The following is an 18,586-nucleotide window of genomic DNA, read 5'->3' on the forward strand; positions in this document are numbered from 1 at the left end:
AGGCAAGAAGGAATGGCTTAAGAACTAAACAAGCATAACTGAGCAAACTACCATATTCTGACCCTGAGAAGCATTTAAAATTTCACCGACGATTACGACACTCCCTATGCGAAATTTCAGCGCAGCTCTATACGCGTATTAATTTCTCAATATATTCTCGTCTATCTGTCTCGTGCGGCACATTCCGAACGGAGCGAAGTATGGCGCGACTGCCTCGCTAATCGCGAGATTGCGAAAGCCATAGCGTGGGTGACGCATGGGCGCTATTCACAGCAGCTGCCGCAGACGGACCTCCGCTCATACAATGCCTTGTTTCTGTATATGGTATCGGTTGACGAAGCTCGCCGCATGCCATCAGTGAACAGACGACGGAGGAGGCTACAGACGACGCTACTCTGGCGCCATCTCGTAGCGGTCGTCGCAAAGACCATCTTGCGCGACACTACACTTTTTTTCTCACGCTTTCGCCACACCCTGCTCCTCCGCTTTCCTCCTCGCGCACTTCTCGCTATCGCCATCTGTCATCCCCCGCTGCGCTCCGCATTTACTCTTTCATTCTTCGGTGTGCTTGCTCGCACGGTTACGCCGAGGGACGACGCCGACGCCTAAAACATTGTTATGAATGCCGTACTTACCAGACATTCTTAGAGGTTAAGTAACGTAAACAAATACATACATTCGACACCCCAAGCTTTATTGGTGAAATTGTTCGTTTTGCTAGAAAGGGCAAAACGTATTCGGCGCTTATGAGTTCAGGCAATCTTCTGTCCAGTTGCTTTCTCGTAACACTGCGTGGTAATCATGTCTATAGTCTTTTTGTGTTCCGGCTGGAAAATAAAAGAAATATCGTAGTCAGCATTTCGCACGCATTTTTCGCGTTTCAGGTCGTCTCCATTGCAATATGTGAATTCATACGCAGCAATTATCTAAGCCTTAAGGGCGCTAAGCTAAAGCTTTAAAGCGTGTTTTGTTTTGATGGCGTACTCTCGCATGTATTTGGAATCCACCACATAATGTTATCAACTTTCCTATTGTCAGCTAAGCGTCGTCTCCTCTTTCATCGGTAGTGACCAACACTATTTGATATAATTACATATATACAGGGTGTCCCTACTATAACGCACAAAGACATAGAAATATGCAAATGCCACGTAGCTGGACACAACCAAGGTAATGTGGTTTGCCGTCGCTTGGAGATACTCAGATTATTTTTTTCTTGCATTCCATCTCTTTACATAATGAGTCTTAATTAGTTGATCAACTTCTCAGTTACTATAATGAGATGAAAAAGGTCAATGAGGAAATTGTAGTGCAACATGAAAAACTCCCGATAGATATTTCTGCTGCTCAATACGTGTTACATAAAAGGTTTTTTTTTTTTTCCGAGCGTGAAACAAGCCCGCGAATAAAGTCAAAATTGCCGCGCGATTGGGCGCTCGAGGTACTTGGCGGGTATTCGCGGGCTCCTTTCATGCTCGTAAAAACACTTGTATGTAGCACGTATTGAGCAACATAAAGCTGCATCGGGAGTTTTTCATGCTGCTCTACAACTTGCTCATTGTCACTTTTCATCTAATTATGTATATTTGAGAAATTGATTAATAGGTCAAGACTAATTATGTAACTAGGCGGATTGCAAAAAAAAAATATTCTGAGTGTCTCCAAGCGGAACCAAACAATGTTACCTTGGTTCTGCTCAGCTAAGAGGCGTTCCCATATTTTTAAACCTTGGTGCATGGTAGTCTGGACGCCCCTAAAGATCACTTTAGCTTGGAACCAAATCTTACTGAGGTCCATCTTCTGGCATTTTTATCGTATTCCTGAAGAACATTTGCAGATAGAAACTGCGCCGTCCTGCTGCTCAGCTCCGGATCTCTGCTTCTATACTGCCCATGCATGCGGTATGCAGAAGTGTTAACGTCGCAAGATATCGCTTGCTGTTAAACGATTAGACAGCAAAATGATTCTTCAAGCATGAACAATTTCGTTTCTTCTTGCCAAAGTGTTTCTGTAAAAAGCAGGCCATCAAACAAAAATATGGCGAACCTCATTTGTTACAAAGAGCGAGCTGTAGGTTCATGAGAATTCTCAGATGTTCAGATGGTTGGTATACGCAGCGGTACTTAGAGATAGGTGTTTAATTATGCACCAAGCGCGCCACCCACTGCTTGGACGTCTCGACCATCATGACGAGTCCTCGCCTCCCGGTGGAACAGGCCGGCGACATTGGTGTCGGTGAGAATCTTCCTAGGACGAAAAACTCAATCTGTTAGGTCGTGTCGCCTACAACACTTATGCAACGTCTCTCCCAGATGGAGCAGGAGGAGACACTATATTTATATGAACTTTCTTGGCAAGCGACGTAGCGTTCCAAGCAGCGTCAGCAGCGCCATCCCAATGCTCTGTCCGCCGTTCCCATTCCTCCTACGATGCTTCAACGAACCTGTGGCGCTCCAACATCCTCTTCACTCCAGCAGCAAACAAGATTATAATGATATCTACTAGTATTCACGTCGAGATGGGGTGGCAAGAAATAGTCAACTAGCTCTCTTGAGCTAATGAGGCTTTAACAACATCTGTTGCATTCTAGCATTTTGCCTATATCTCCTAGACATATTATTTCTTCCTTAAAACCTCTAACTCTACATGCTACACTTATACCTGTAAGGACCCTGGCACTATCGATAACTTCCCATTCCAGGAGCCAGGAGCCGTTCCAGGTCCAGGAGCCGTTCCAGGTCCAGGTCCCGGGGCCGCTCCAGATCGGGAAGCCACTCCCGGGGCCCGCAGAACAGGGTCCGATTCGAGGAGCCAGCCGGTGCTGGGAAACAAGGTGCCACTTGGGCAGACAGAGTGCGGAGTGGAGGGAGAACTGCCGTAAAGGTAACTGGGGGTGCGGCGCCAGAGCATGGTTCTTCTGAAATAGCTCAGCTTAGGAAAGAAAATGCCGAGATGCGCAGCATAATCGAGTTAATGCGAGCCGAAATAGCACAGCTCAGAAAGGCTAATCAACCTCACCACGTCCCAGTCCCTAGTTCAACCCCCTCAGGAATCCCTTCGGCGACCCCCTCTCCCCAAACCCCTCGGGGACCTCACGCCGTTCCAGTCGCTAGTTCATCCCCCTCGGGGACCCCCTCTCCCCAAACTGCAGATGTTCCCATGGTCGTGGATGCGAGCCACTCAGGCAACCCAGCCAAAAGAAAGGCCGTTCCCAGCATGCCCGAAAATGTACCGGCTAAAGCCAAGTCCGAAGTCAGAGAAATGTTGAATTCAATCTGCTACGAGATCAAGAAGATTACTGAACGACTATCTGCAGTGGATCAGCGACTCTTGGTCGTGGATCAGAAGTTAGACGCACAAAATGTCAAAATTCAATGCTTAGAAAACAGAATGCCAGAGATGGAAATGGACATCAGGACGTCAACCCACGTACGTCCCGTTTACTTCACGGATGGCGCGTTGGTACCTACGCCGCCACCACTGCACATTCCCGGACCGATTAATAGAACCACCTCCCTCGAGACCCTAGTAGCAACGCCGGAAGGCGCTCTATACAGCAAGGATGGCGCCACACACCCAATTTAGGATTTGGCAGTGGAACTGCAGGGGACTCCGCCATAAAAAATGCACCCTGCAGCAGTTTGTTCGCACTCACAAAGAAAAGCCACATGTTATATTATTGCAAGAAACGATGACTGATCAGGTTTCACTCCCGGGATACAAAGCTCTTGCTCTCCGTGGGGATGGCAGAGGAATCTGCACATTAGTCAGCAGCAAGTTCACTTTTGTCGCACACGATCTAGGGGTCCGGCCTAGCAAGACGGAGACCTCCCTAGTAGAAGTCATCCCAAGCCAATCCAATATCTCTAGCATTTTTATACTTAACGTATATAGCAGCCCGAGCGATCACAGACAACGTTTCAAAACCATCATCACTAGGGCAACGAAACTCGCCGGAAACTCTCCCCTGGTTGTGGCCGGCGATTTCAACGCCCCCTTTCACGCGTGGAACTACACGCACGACACGGTCAAGGGTAGAAGTTTGTGGCAGGAGGCGGGAGATGCGGGACTCTCTCTATTGACGGACCCAGCCTTTCCCACCAGACGGGGCACCTCCTCGACCAGGGACTCTGTCCCGGATCTCGCCTTTGTTAAAAACGCTGTCTCAGCCATGTGGTCGAATCTGCTCATAGACCTCGGTAGTGATCACTACATCACGGTCACCAGCTTACAAGTGGAGCAGAAAAGAAAGAAGGCATTCTCGGTGCCTGACTGGGACAAATTCCATGAGGTTCGCAAGGCCCGCGCCGCCCGTGGAGAAAAGCCGGAGAGTCTCGTCCAGTGGTGCGCACTAATTCGGCAAGATGTCTGCTCCACCACCAAAACCATAGAGACGGATCTACAGACAGACAAAATGGATAGTAGGCTAGCACACCTTCTCGAGGCTAAGCAATCACTTCTCGAGAGGTGGAAAAGCCAACGCTTGAATCGCAAGCTCAGAAAAAAGATAGCCGAGATCAACAAGCAGATCGACGAGCACTGCCAAGCCCTGTCTAGGCAGCAATGGGACGAAATTTGCAATTCAATCGACGGGCAGATGCGCACGGGAGGGAAGTGGAATCTTCTCAAACACTTGCTCGACGACTCCGGCACCAAGTCAAACCAGAGAACTGTCCTGGCTAAAGCACTCCACGAAGCCAAGAAGTCGTCTTCGGAAAAGGACATGCTGGAGATCTTGGCTAAGAAGTACCTGCCGCTCAAAACTGTGGCCGATGAGGCGGCATACCCAGTATACAAAGGGAAGCCGAACTCCGCGCTGGACGAGCCTTTCAAAATCAGTGAAATCCGCCGCGCCCTACACGACCTCAATGGTAGGTCAGCACCCGGCCCGGATCACATTAACAACAAGGCTCTCAGAAACCTAGAGGACGCATCGATCGAGTTTCTTACAGATGAGATAAATCGGATTTGGGAGCAGGGAATTGTACCTGAAGAATGGAAGTTGGCGAAGGTCATACTAATCCCAAAGCCCGGTAAACCGCCGAGCCTGGACAACCTCCGCCCAATCTCGCTGACGTCATGTGTAGGAAAGGTGGCCGAGCACGCCATCCATAACAGAATTGCCGAGTATATCGAGTCCAACGACCTTTTCCCTCACAACATGATAGGCTTCAGGCCAGGCCTCTCCACCCAGGACGCCATGAAGCTTATCAAGATCCAAATCCTGGAACGCTGCACTCGGGACACGAGAGCCATCCTTGGTTTGGACCTGGAGAAGGCCTTTGATAACATCCGTCACGAGTTCGTCCTCGACGCCATCTCCAAGCTCGACCTGGGCTCGTCCTTCCATGCCTTCGTCAGATCTTTCTTGAGCGACCGATGCGCCATCGTCAAGGCTGGAGATTTGGAATCGGAGAAAATGGAGCTGAGCAGAAGAGGCACCCCCCAGGGGTCAGTCATCTCACCACTCCTCTTCAACATCGCAATGGTCGACCTCTCAAGGTATCTAGGCCAGGTCCAGGGCATCGGTCACACGATCTACGCGGACGACATCACTGTCTGGTGCGCGGGTGGCAGTGACGGACAAGTCGAAGCCGCTCTCCAGGAAGCTGTCGACACTACAGAGCGCTTTCTAACCGGCACGGGACTCCGGTGCTCCCCAAAGAAATCGGAGCTCCTTCTCTACAGCCCAAGTAGAAAGGGCCGCAAGCCACAGAACTGGAAACCCCCCACTGAAATTGACATTAATCTCTACACCAATTGCGGAGATCCCATTCCCAAAGTCGCGTCCATTCGAATCTTGGGAATGACACTCGAAGGGGCGGGCACGAATAGCATCACCATTCACAAACTAGCTAAAAAGACGGATAGCGTCATCGGTCTAATCAGGCGGGTAGCTAACAGAAGGAGAGGCCTGAGCGAAGAGAATCTGTTAAGGCTAGTACACGCTTTCTTGCTGTGCCATTTTACGTACGTAGCGGCCATGCACGTCTGGAAGAGGGCCGAGCGAGACAAGCTAAATGCCATGATAAGGAGGGGGATCAAGAGCGCGCTCCGGCTACCAAACTACACACGCACCGACCGACTCCTGCAGTTGGGTATTCATAATACCCTGGAAGAGATTGCAGAAGCACAAGAAAGGGCACAGATTCTCAGGCTCTCCGGCACCAGGGCGGGCAGACGACTCCTAACTGAGATGGGCGTCCCCCCGGCCACTGTCGAAAACGCCTACCAGGGCCTTCCAAAAGAGCAGAAAGATAACATCATCATATCGCCCGCCCCGCGCAATATGCATCCCCAGCGCAACATACCAAGAAGGTAGGCCAGAGCGGTGGCGCTCCTACGCCGCGCAACAGAACTCCCTGGCGGCTGCTGCTTCGTTGACGCGGCCCAGTATGGCAACAGCAACAATTTCGCGGTAGTGTCAATCAACCACAGGGGTTCGACCGTTAACGCCGCTTCGGTACGAAGCACGTCGTCGCATGCGGCCGAGCAAGTGGCCATTGCCTTGGCCCTCCTGGACGACGGACATGCCAATATCTTTAGCGACTCCAGGGCAGCCATCCGCGCCTTCAGCGTTGGCGCCGTGTGTAAGGAAGCCTTTCGCATCCTCGACGGCAAAAGCATCGCCACCCACACTCTCACGTGGTTCCCCGCTCACATGGGATCCATCATGGGAGGCCCCACAAACCTCAACGAGCTGGCCCACTCCAAGGCGCGAGGTCTCGCTTTCCGCGACCATGGAGAACTCCAACGCCGGCCCGCAGTGGTGGTGAACAGAGATCAACCGACCACATACAACGAAATTGCGCAGCACTTTTATCTCGGCAGGAGAGACTTTCCCCTTCCACACAAGAAGTTAAACAGAGCGCAGGCATTGACCCTCAGATTATTGCAAACAGGCTCATATCCCAACCCGGCTTTATTTCACAAAATTTATCCCGACACCTATGCCACTAGTTCTTGCAGGCACTGCAATGACATCGCTAGCCTAGACCATATGCTCTGGCGTTGCCCCTCGTTACGAGGCACAGAACGAATCAATGAAGACAAGTGGCTCTCCGCTATCAAGAGCCCCGATGCCGGGGCGCAACTATGGGCTGTCCAGAGGGCCCACGATGCGGCGGTCGGGCAAGGCCTGACTGTCCCAACGTGGGAGCGGCCCGCAGCGCGCTGAGTCGCGTACCTCAGGACCTTATTAAAGTTCTGCATCCATCCATCCATTAATGCGAAGCATTCCGCGGCGCATTCCAGACACTTCGTGGTAAGTAACTACTATCTCTCAAAACCTCTCAATAATATAAGCAATGTGTCCGATGGTGGGATTCAACTACAGTCTCCCAGCAAAGCATCTCGAAGGTGCAACCATTAAGCAATGATAGTACTTATTTTTCTTTTTGTTGTTTGGGCAAGAATCGCAAGCTTGCGTGCTTCACCTCACACAGCACGAGAGAGAGCGTGCGCGTGCCAGTTCCCATTCAGTCATAGACCCACCACTACTTTCCAGTGTATCACGATTGGGAGCGGGCCACTTTTCTCAATCTTGATTCGTGGTACGAAGCGCTTGGAGAATCTATGTTAGACAGCGCCGCCTTCAGAATTGGTGCACATACCCAGGTCCTTGCCTAGTAGCAGATAACGCGACACATAATTGCTAGCTCTCCCGTAATCGAGAGTAGATGTAAGCATGAAATGGCAACCGGCAAAGGATATTGGTTGAAGTTGATATTAGCCGTAATCTCAAAATGGGTGTAGTGCATGTTCGCAATGGAACACCCCGCCACACCCCGCCGCACCACGCCATACTGCACTGGTCCATATGGACACTGGCGAGCTAGAAAAAGAAAACCGGCTGAAGGCCGCACGACAGGCAGCGAAAGACGCCAGGGAGACAGGACGCACTGCCAAGCTAGAAGAAGAATGAATTGAACTTTGTGGTTTTACGTTCCAAAACCGCGATTTGATATTCAGGCACGCCATAGTGGGAGACTCCGGATTGATTTTGACCACCAGGGGATCTTTAACGTCCCCCCAATGCACGCGACACGGGCGCTTTTGTATTTCGCCTCCATCGAAATGCAACCGTGCTGCCGGGATTTGATCCCGCGACCTCGTGCTTAGCAACGCAACACCATGCCCGCTAAGCCACCGCAGCGCGTAGAAGCGCCTAAAGGAGGCGCCACGCAGCGTGGCGCCATCTCTCGAGATGATTCAAAACCTGCGCCGCGGAACTCGTGGGCCACTGGCGTTCAGCGCTCACGCCAAAAGATGACAACTAAGTATATAGTGCCCTTACCTGCCTTTTGAACGTCGCTATTAGAAATGACAAATAAATATTCAGCGTACTGGAAGTTACAGCTTGAGTGACATTGTGAACAAAGGTGATGAGGAGCACGGACGCAATATTTGTTGTAACTCGTTTGGGCAATAACCAGTCTATGTAATGCGGTTGGGGGGCCAGAGACCGCATCATTTTATGTTTTGACTGGTTGCCCGGATGATCTCGTTTTGTTATCCCAAACTTCCCCGGATGTTCTTCTTTGAGTGCCCGGATAACGGCCCTGTGTTTTGGCTCAAGGTCACTTGGTCGCCGAAAACGGGAGCTAAAAGCATTTCATGCTCAATACACGACTTTATACCGCCTTTGGCATCAGTCTAGGTGGTAACGGAACGGGTCATGATGTTTCTTCGTCGGAGTAAAAACAAAGAAGCAGTCGCAATGCTGTCGTCGTCATACTACCGTCGTCGTCGCCGTCGTATTGCTGCTGTCCTTACACACACGCACAATTTCTTGCTTTACACAAGCACGTTGGTTCATTTGGTAACATCTGGTATCAAGCATCTGGTAACAATGCCAGACAGCGAGGTATACCCGCTAAATCCTTCGCATAACATCGATTTCTACAATGCGTGAGGTCTACACATTTTTTTTTTACCTTTGTTGCAATGCGCAGCCTGTAGGTAGATGACAGTTCTGGGTCCTTCGACCTGGACTACTTTCTCTCCATTCTCCTCTCTTTATATCTCCCTCCCCTTCCGCAAAGTGCTAGGCTGTGCTCCGTGAAAGGATGAAGAAAATAACGTCTCTTCCACTCCATAATCACACTTTCTTTCTTCCTTTCTTCCTTTCTTTCTTTCTTTCTTTCTTTCCTTTTTATTTCTTTCTATCTTTCTTTCTTTGTCACTCTCTCTCAAAAAGCACGCTCACCCTCCTCATCACAGTGCCCAGGTAGGAGAGAGATCCTTCCCCCGTACCCAAATCGCGAAGCACCGCTACTTCTCCTGCAAATTGATTCTGCATTAGCGCATAACGGGTAACATTTGTTAACCCCAAGCAGAATTTTACAATAGATTGCTTATTGTGCCCTTGTTGAACTGAGTACTTCCTTTAACTGGTACATATAGCATCTTCACGAGCATCTTCACACTTAAAAGGGACGATAAAAATCAGCAACGCCTGACTGGGTCCTCCCAATATCTCGTGATAACGTCCATTAGCAAACTTTAGGGAACGTTTGCAAATCATCCCACCCTGTACTTAAGATACCAGGGTAACACTGTACGATCCTTCTGGTTTCTCGTTGCCATCGTCGCGCTACAACCACATTGAATGTGCCTATGGGCTCATCGTCCTTGCTAGAGCTTCTTTTTCTAACATTCATAATGAGAGCAGGAAACGGGCCGACTTACGTGAGTGTTACTGAATTCTTCGTACTGAAAGAAAGGCCAGAACACAATCATGTCGAGAGTAGTTTTTTCCCGCACTTTTCGATGGAATATTTGTGCAAAAGTAATCACAATCATTAATCCAGAATACAGATGTTGCTCCTTTAGCTTAATCTGCAAATAGTTATTATTATAGTGTACGATATTAAACCTGATGGTAGGCAGCAAACAATGTAGCCATCTGGCAGACCTTCTCACCTTTCTTACATTTCTCCTTTTTTTCACTCTATGTTTGAAAGTGTGGGAGATGCAGTCTAGACTTATATGCAAAAACAAAGAGTTCCACAACACGACACAAAGATTTATGACCCTGTAGCTCCACTCGAATTTCACGTCAACGTAGCAGGTGGAGCATCGCTCCTATGTTGGCTTTTGCTCTCACCTCCTCCCTATACCTGTGACCAGCACCTGTAATCCTACGTTGACAAGACTTGATGTGGTATATTAGAGAGAACGCTTTGGCGTCCCCATACCAATTATTTGCGCACTACACCTTGCTACATTAGTAGTTCATGCACCTGTTGACATGTCGCTGACTCCTCCCTCCTACGTGTGCACGAGGAGGACTAGCTCCATTTATTGAAAATGTGATTATGAAGGCCACAATAACGCGCCTTGAAACCACCATGACCACTGTGAGCTCATTTGCATACATTTATGCAGGCCACAGGAGCGCGGCTTAAAAAGAGCGGCAAAGAACGTTCACAGCGTGTGAATTATGGAAACGCGGAAACAGAACGTGCGCAGGAAGACTTCATGCTGAAAGCATATTCGGAGCTCACCAATGCCTCTCCCGCGTCGAGCGACGTCTTGCAGATAAGGAGAACCACTTCGGCATCGCTCATTCCTGTGAACATGGCCATCTGGTCGTTCCAGTGATTTAGAACCTGCAGCAGAGCCGTGGTGTCTTAACAGATCGCGCTGTGCACTGCAAGCAAGTCGCGAGAATATTATGTTGTTGAAGCTTATGCTTGTAAGCGTTATAAATAAATATACGTTTAACCGCTATCGGTAAACTTTAAGCTTATCAGTAAATGCAACCAACGCCTACTGGATAGATGGCTCACGTTGCAACATATTTTCCATGCGGACTGGGCCGCGATATAAAGGCCTATACAAAATTTTCTGACTACAGAAACTGAATATTCGGGGAGATCCCCGATACTTTAGAGGACGCACGTAGATAGACAGCAGTCAGTATCGTTAAAATTGCAACTCGTTGGTGGTTTACTACTCATTGTACAAGGTAACACGGTGGTATCAGAGACTGTAGTACGCCTTCTGGGGCATGGTACACTTATTCCTTTGAACACGTGAAACAGCGCAAACAAACGGAGACATGGCGCTTGCTTTCGACACAATTTATTAAGCAATACCGAATTGAATTGAATTCTGGGGTTTTGCATGCCAAAACCACGATTTCATTATGAGGCACGCCGCCGTAATGGTGGACTCCGGAACAATGATGACCTTTAACGTGCCCCCAATGAACGGGACATGGGCGTTTATTAAGCAATGTCACGCATATACAGGGTGTCCCAGCGGTCTTTAGGCAGAGTTAAAAAATGTACAAATGCCACGTAGCTGGACAGAACAAAAGTAATGTTTGCCGCCACTTGGAGATACTCAATCAATGTTTTTTTCATTCCGTCTAATTAGCTCATTAGTCTTAATTAAGTAGTCAACTTCTCAAATATTCAAATTAGATGAAGTGCCGATAAAGAATTTTTACAGCGATATGAAAAATTGTCGGTACAGCGTTCTGTTCCTCAATACATGCTACATAAAAAGTGTTTTTTCGAGCGTGAAACAAGCCCGCAAATGCACGCGAAATTGCCGTGCGACTGGCCGCTCGAGGCACTTTGCGTGTATTCGCGGGCTTTCACGTTCGGAAAAGCACTTTTATGCAGCCCATATTGAGGAACAGAAAGCAGTATCAGGAGTTTTTCATGTCGCTCTACAATTTTCTCACTGACACTTCTCATCGAATTACAATATTTCAGAAATTAATTAAGTAAATAATTAAGACTAATTATCTAATTAGGCAGAATGAAACATATAGTTTGAGTATTTCTAAGTGGCTTACTTAACATTATTTTTGTTCTGTCCAGCTACATGGAATTTGCGTATTTTGAAACTCTGGCTAAAGTTAGCTGGGACGTAAGTACAACCTGTATAAGGGAATGTGAAAACCAAACCAAGCAAACCGTACATCGCAGGACACACAGTAAGCTTCAATCATGCAGTGAAAGCTAGACACAATCAAGATTGATAGCGAAATTTGTTCTCGCGAAGAATCATCTTTAAAATGAACCCTTACCTACTCGCTCACGTCACCATCCCGCTTTAGCACACTTACACCAGGTATAGCACGTTGACCTAGTAAGGTGACCTAATACACTTATAGTAAAAAATGAGGTGGCCCCGCTCAGGTTGCGATGGAGACAAAGGTTTGGAGGCGCGATCGGAAAGGCCGATACGATATGTAGAGATTGCAGCAGGGGAATTTGCTCTCCGTAACAACTATGAGTGTTGTTCTGGCAAACAATCAAAAGTGCATTAAAGCAAATGGACAAGAAACTAAATCGGCAGAACTGGTGCCGCCCGACAGCAATGTTTGTTCGAAGGGGAAGACGACGCACTGAGAAGCTGTGCACAACCTCCCCCTCGCTCCCGCCCCTTGCAACCACCAGTACCATTATTTTTCTTTTTTTTTTGCGTTCTGTCAAGCTGAAAGAATGTTTTTAACAATATTAACAAAATAGTACTTGGTATTTTTAGGCGACTGGCGTCACAGAATCGGCGTCACTGTCAAAATTCCACATCTCCAGTGCGCTTGAATCTGGTTCGAGGTGTCTTGGAGGAAACGGAGGAAGGTAAGAAAGGGAGGTGAAACAAACGCGCGTCCACTTTGCTGCCCTACGGGGGGGAGGGGGGGAGTCTTTGAAGGAGCATGGTTGTTTTTATGGCGACAGCAATTATATGGACACTACAGGCGCTTTTCTGCCATCGGCGTCGTCGGCGTCGTCGTGATGTTTCGTATAAAGCCCAAGGGCGACAACATCGCCACCTTACGAAACAAGACTTACCTTTTCGGGCATGTCGGCGTGGGCCTTAGAGCAAGTCACAAGTGTCTCTATCTCATGCGAGTGCATCACTGAAATGAAGAAAATTGCCCCTCAACCTTTATGAAGGTTTCGCGCCACGTGCAATAAATGAATGTGATTTCGCGTTTAATCCTTGGACAAAAGGCAAACCGATATTCGAGAATGGGGCCAGTCAGCTGTTCGCTCGATTAGCTTGCCAAGTCATTTCACACACTGCCGCCTTTAAAACAGTGTTGTCCGTAGAAAGAAATTATCCACAGGAAAATTCCTTGTAGCATATAAGAAAGACAGAGTAATGATGTGTATCAAGGCATGGAGGTTAACCAGAGGTAATTCTGGCTCGCTACCCAGCATATTTCGATAAGGCATAATAAAGAACATTATGACTTCAGATAACGCACAGTAGCATTTAAAAAGGGTGTAATGAAATACTGAGGTACCATTTCCTTATATATATATATATATATATCGCAGATGAGAAGAACTGCCACGTGGTGGCATTCGTACACGCAATTTGCAGCAGCTTCTCGGAAGAATTCACACAGACGGACCAATCGGAAAGTACACGAGCGCTGTCAACTCGACCCGATTATAGTATTATATTACCATAAGCATCACACATGTGGAAGTAACGTACAACCTACCTTCTTCCTATGAAATATTCACAAAACTTTCTTGTCATTTGTATTTTACGTGGCACAATAATAAAGAATGCCAAACGTAGTAAAGGGGTACAGAAAGCAGTGTTAGTTAAACTGATAACTGCACTCGCACGTGGCGCATAGTTAGGGAGCCTGCATGCAAGCACGAGACTTGCATGAAGGCGAGCTGCCGATTGTGCCACCTCGTGTATTTAGTAGACACGAGAAAAGGACAGGTATGGACATAAGGCGCCATCTGACTGCTACCGACGCAATCAACTTTGCATGGCAAGGCCTCCGAGACGGTCGTCTATGGCTGGGCAACATTTATTTCCACAAACTTCACCGGCCGGTGTGGTGTCAAGCTTTCTAATAAAATTACTATAAGTAACTATGGCACTGCGATCGCTCAGCTACCACGGGAATGATGGACAGCAAATTCATTTGTCTAACCTTCGTGCTTGTAACTTCAGACCTTCTTGCGGCTGTATGTACTGCACTTTATTCGACTTTATTAGCCTAAATTTCTAAGCAATCCTATATTTCGGTAAATGCTGTACGCAATGAGACTTCGCGCACATGCAGATACATTGCTAATTGCTTCAATTATAGCGCAACAATTTGTTGAATAGTGATGAACTCACAAACAGCGGTTTGAAACCTAGAAGGATAAAAACTCTTAAAATCCATTTTAACCACCGCACTTGCCACTCCCACGGACACTAGCGCCAGTGTTCCCTGCAGTAATTTTCGTAGAAAGCTCTACACGGTTGGCATAGGTAGTTTCTCAATAAAATTTCGTGTTTTGCTACGGCCGCCATGTGGCAGGATGCCTACCTCAAGCCTTCTTTATTGGTGTAGCCATGTGGCACGGGGGTTTAACGCTTGTCTCACATTTCTCGTGAATTGCTACGATGCTTCTAGAAATTACCTTCAGTGAAGTTAAACGGCGTTCGTCGCAAGTGAAACAAGCCCGATGTCACCACGACATTAATAGTAAGGCAGCCTTAAACTGAAGTGCAGCGAATTGCAGGTAACTTACGACTATGCAGCTCGCTTTTCAGTAAATGTTTATTATAGATAACTGCACTGTACGATTACTCAATTTCACTAGGCAACATTTTTTTTCCTGTTATGGGTGTTAAAGCACAATCACTTTGCCTTTAGAACAGGCGATATACCAAGATTATACTCGCATGGAAACCTCTGGAAACACCTCCAAACACTTGCAGTCTTCGTGCTTTGGTTTGCGTATCTAAGAACATTTCTACTACTCTTACGTGTTAGGCAAGAGTAATCAAGCAGAGTCAAATAGCTTTACGCAGCCTATATACTGGCCGTCTCATTAAAGACCCCGTGTACATTATATTTTCTGGTTGTCCTAATTTAAAGGCATAATGTCATTATGAAATCTCATGCTGCATTTTTAGCACTCAATTGTGTTGTTATGTAATTTTAGAGGCAGGCAATACACAGACAAGGTTTCCCGCAAACCGTTAAGAAAAGTTTTCCATGAAAGCGTAATACAGAACATGACAGCTTGACGAAACGCACTCAGCAATGTGACGCCACAACTGCAGCCTGTTTTCTACTCTTACTTAACAACTCCACCTTGCGGTTTTACTTCATGAATTACATGACGAGCACGGTATTAGTAGTCGTGTTAACTGTCAGTTTAAGTCTGCACCATACATCATTCATATTTATATGTAATTTACTGTAGCAAGCCTCTACTTCTGCTGAACGACGAGGATTGGAAGCCATTTGAAGGAGACAATCAACCTTTTTTCATGATGCTAATAATTACGAAACAATGCTGGTTTATTTTAACACTGACGTCGAAGCTATCACCGACCCAATAGAAAGTAATTAGTATTATGTCGGTTTCAAACAATAGAGCCGCTTGCACAGCATGCCATTCAATACTGTAAATTCACAGCACTCACTGCACCTCCCCCACTCCCCAATAACCTAATCAGGGTTCTGGTTTCAAGTGTCCATGCAGGTCAGAAAAGAAAAGAAAATCAACCAGCGAATTACATGGTACAGAAATTATGAGCAGCAGGTTGTCGCTTATTAACCAGCCTTATAAGCGCTAGTTCGCAGCAAAGCGAAAGGCTTTGCTTTGAAGCCGCGTTATTCACCGTGTGTTTAAGTCGCACCAATGGGCACATCACGAAAGAATAACAAGGCAGATGGATGTGAAACATATGCTTGAGACTTGTTTGGCCAACAGCTTAACTCTATACCGGCGCTATTTTAGTATAATATAATGGCACGCTCACAGTCTCGGGGCCATGGCAATATCTAACCGAATTGTGTACCAGGCAGAGCCATCTTGAGGCGACCACGACAACCTTGCAATGCCCTTGCAAACCAGCGTCTCGCAAGGTTTCAGAGGCCACATGTGTATCTCAGAAAATGTATTTACGATCACAAGAACAGCTGCTACCTTGCAGCCTACAAAAAGAAACGATAAGCCGAAAGGCAGCAGGTATGGGCTATTAAGCGCCGCTTTACACACTTTTGACGCAATTTCTGGTTTGTGATATGAAATTCAATACTGTCGCCCTATGTCGCATAGAAATTAGTTTTGGAAAATAGGTCCGTGCAATTTGGTGCGCATCAGGTGATGCACGCCGGTACCAAATTACAAAATTTCTAGAGTTATCTGCGAAGCGAATGATTTCAGCGAGGGCAATTTTCTTCCCTGGAGAAAACTCTGTGACCTTTAGTCTGTGTTTCCCAACAGGCAATAACCCAAGGAAAATCCTATTAAATATGGCAAAAGTACACTTTATCATAGCAACTGTGCTATGTGGGAACACGTATTACTGTTTTTCAGCTCTTGGACTTAGATGCTATTGCTAACGGAGCTATACGACAACTATGTGGACCAATGACCACTTTCACGCTTACATATCATCGTTTATATATTTATCACACGAAATAACTTGCCCGCCTGCAGATATCACGAATAATATTGATTAATAAGGCTTGACAATTCCAAGCAGCATAACAGATATGCCGTTGTGAACCTTCGGCTCAGTGTTACCCGTCTCACATCTAGATGGCGTGCAAGTGTTTTTGCAGTCCGTATCCATAGAAATGCAAAACCGCTGTGGTAGACTCGTAGAAATTTATACATCTTTACGACGGCAGAGCGTTGTAAGGCGATAATTTTAACGATGCCAGAACAGTTACTCTTTCAGTGAATAGTTAGAATTCTATGCACCATATTGCATACTTCATTTTGTCCTCGGATGCTACAGTCTTTACCATGGCACTCATCACGTCATTCGATCTTATTTGATATATTCCTCAGATCATAATAGGGCTCAGGGACATAATACTTATTCAAGTCAGTTCTAATAGATGTCTAACACGCGGCAGCTAAGACGTGTCTGTGTCTGTTTGTGACGTGTTTGTGTTTGTGCCCGCAAAACGTAGCCTTCGTGATCTGTTTCTGTCACTCAGAGTTAACCATCACTGCAACGTGGATTCGAAGACTGCCTATTACTGACTCGCTTGAAACACACGAGAAAAGCGTTTCTCTTTCAAATAGCTCGTTTAAATGCTGAAAGTAGCATCTCCGCACAGGTGAAGAAAGCAACCGTTTCGTAAAGTCTGTTATTGTAAAAACAACCTAATTTTTTATGCGTAGACACAGTGATAAAGATGTAACATTATTTGGTATTTTATGTTTGTGCTGCATCCTGGATTTTATGTTATATCGCGGTATTTCAAACGCAATTAAAGACTATTTTTTTTTCGTCTGCGACGACAGGATGATCTAGATCGAGTTAGTGTCAATTTTTTTCTAAATCTGACGGCAAGATCGAGCGATATTAACTCACTTCCATGCAGTTATACAGGCGTCTGACTTCATACACGTGATCAATATTTTGTGTAATCACTTGAGAGTTAATCGAAAAAAAAATTGAAAGCATTGTGTGACACACTGTACAAGGGTTCTCAAGAAGATATCTTCTAAAACGGAGATCTCCACACTTATTACAAGCTTTCTGAAGGTGTTGAGGTAGCAGGGGAAACAAATTTTCCACACGACATTAACTTCTTCTCTGCACCTCTTCCTCCGCTTGTGTGATTTCATGTAAACGCTCGACAAAAATATTGTTAACCTATCATTCTTCAGGAAACACATTCAACTAGTTAAATGCGATTAGATGACATTGAATCCCAAAAGTAATACGAGAAAGCCAAGCCACAAACATTTCGTTCATAGAGCAGCATAGCGTGAAACACGGCATTCATTGCATTTCTTGCTTGTGGAATGCCCGAGGAATTCAACTTCATTTGCATTATTTTATGAAGTTCATAAAACGACGTGTAAGCAGGCACTTACATCAAAATCATGATCGAAGGCATGCAAGACGCTCAGCATAATAAAATACATTTCTACTATCAAAATTCTAAAGCAATTTATAAAAAATCTCCTTGCCCTGTTTCTTTTCTTTCTTTTCACGAGAATAGCTGTTAAGTTAAGGATTCTGTAAATTATGAGTGCCCGTGAGTAATATAATTTACTGCTGCAACTTCTTTGTCTGGTGAAACATAACTTCCGAATTCGCGTTTCCAAAAGGCGTTCCAAAAAAAATCGAAAAAATTTTACCCGGCACTAGAATGGCTCCCCCTCACCTGGTAGCTTATTGTATTACGCACCTGTTCTGTCTCGACAATGCCACGTATACTTTACGGGGATTATCACCACACCTGTACGAAAATCCCTCAGTACCATGAAGTACAGTATATTCCGTATCGTACTCATCAACCTAATTAAAGCAGCGTAACGCCATGCGCATTTGACTATTCTTGCTCATGAACTAAAACACCACCACATCCGTGCATCCTATAATACTCGCGGTAAATGTGAAGCAAATTGTAACTTCCAATCATTCTTGTCCTGAACGGCGCTGTGGGTTGCTTCATTATTCGGCTTGGAACAAATCTGTTCCAAAAAACAAAAAAAGGGATATTCGATCTCCTGCTGCTCTTATTGTTGAATAGACCTCAATTTATCTAAGCTTTTTCTAGTCAATAACCTAGTGTAGCTTTTTGTATCATAGCTATAACCATCGTGGTATTATTCCA

At 46.3% G+C, this 18,586-nt stretch overlaps 1 protein-coding gene across 2 annotated transcripts in view; it reads right to left on the bottom strand.

The window, feature by feature from the left end:
* Positions 1-673: 673 nt before the first annotated feature.
* LOC126531431 (uncharacterized) overlaps positions 674-18,586 on the bottom strand; it is a 146,503-nt gene continuing 128,590 nt past the window's right edge. Inside the window, exons 4-7 of one of the 2 annotated variants that reach the window (XM_055071163.2) lie at positions 12,816-12,883; positions 10,509-10,613; positions 9,691-9,714; positions 674-827 (exon numbers count right to left, since the gene is read on the bottom strand). In XM_055071163.2, the coding sequence (XP_054927138.2) occupies positions 753-827; positions 9,691-9,714; positions 10,509-10,613; positions 12,816-12,883 (272 nt within the window). In that variant the 3' untranslated portion in view covers positions 674-752. The remainder of the gene's footprint in view (positions 828-9,690; positions 9,715-10,508; positions 10,614-12,815; positions 12,884-18,586) is intronic. The other variant, XM_055071164.2, reaches the window with a different exon arrangement.

The sequence above is a fragment of the Dermacentor andersoni genome, chromosome 5, assembly GCF_023375885.2.
Source record: "Dermacentor andersoni chromosome 5, qqDerAnde1_hic_scaffold, whole genome shotgun sequence".
Lineage (NCBI taxonomy): Eukaryota > Metazoa > Arthropoda > Arachnida > Ixodida > Ixodidae > Dermacentor > Dermacentor andersoni.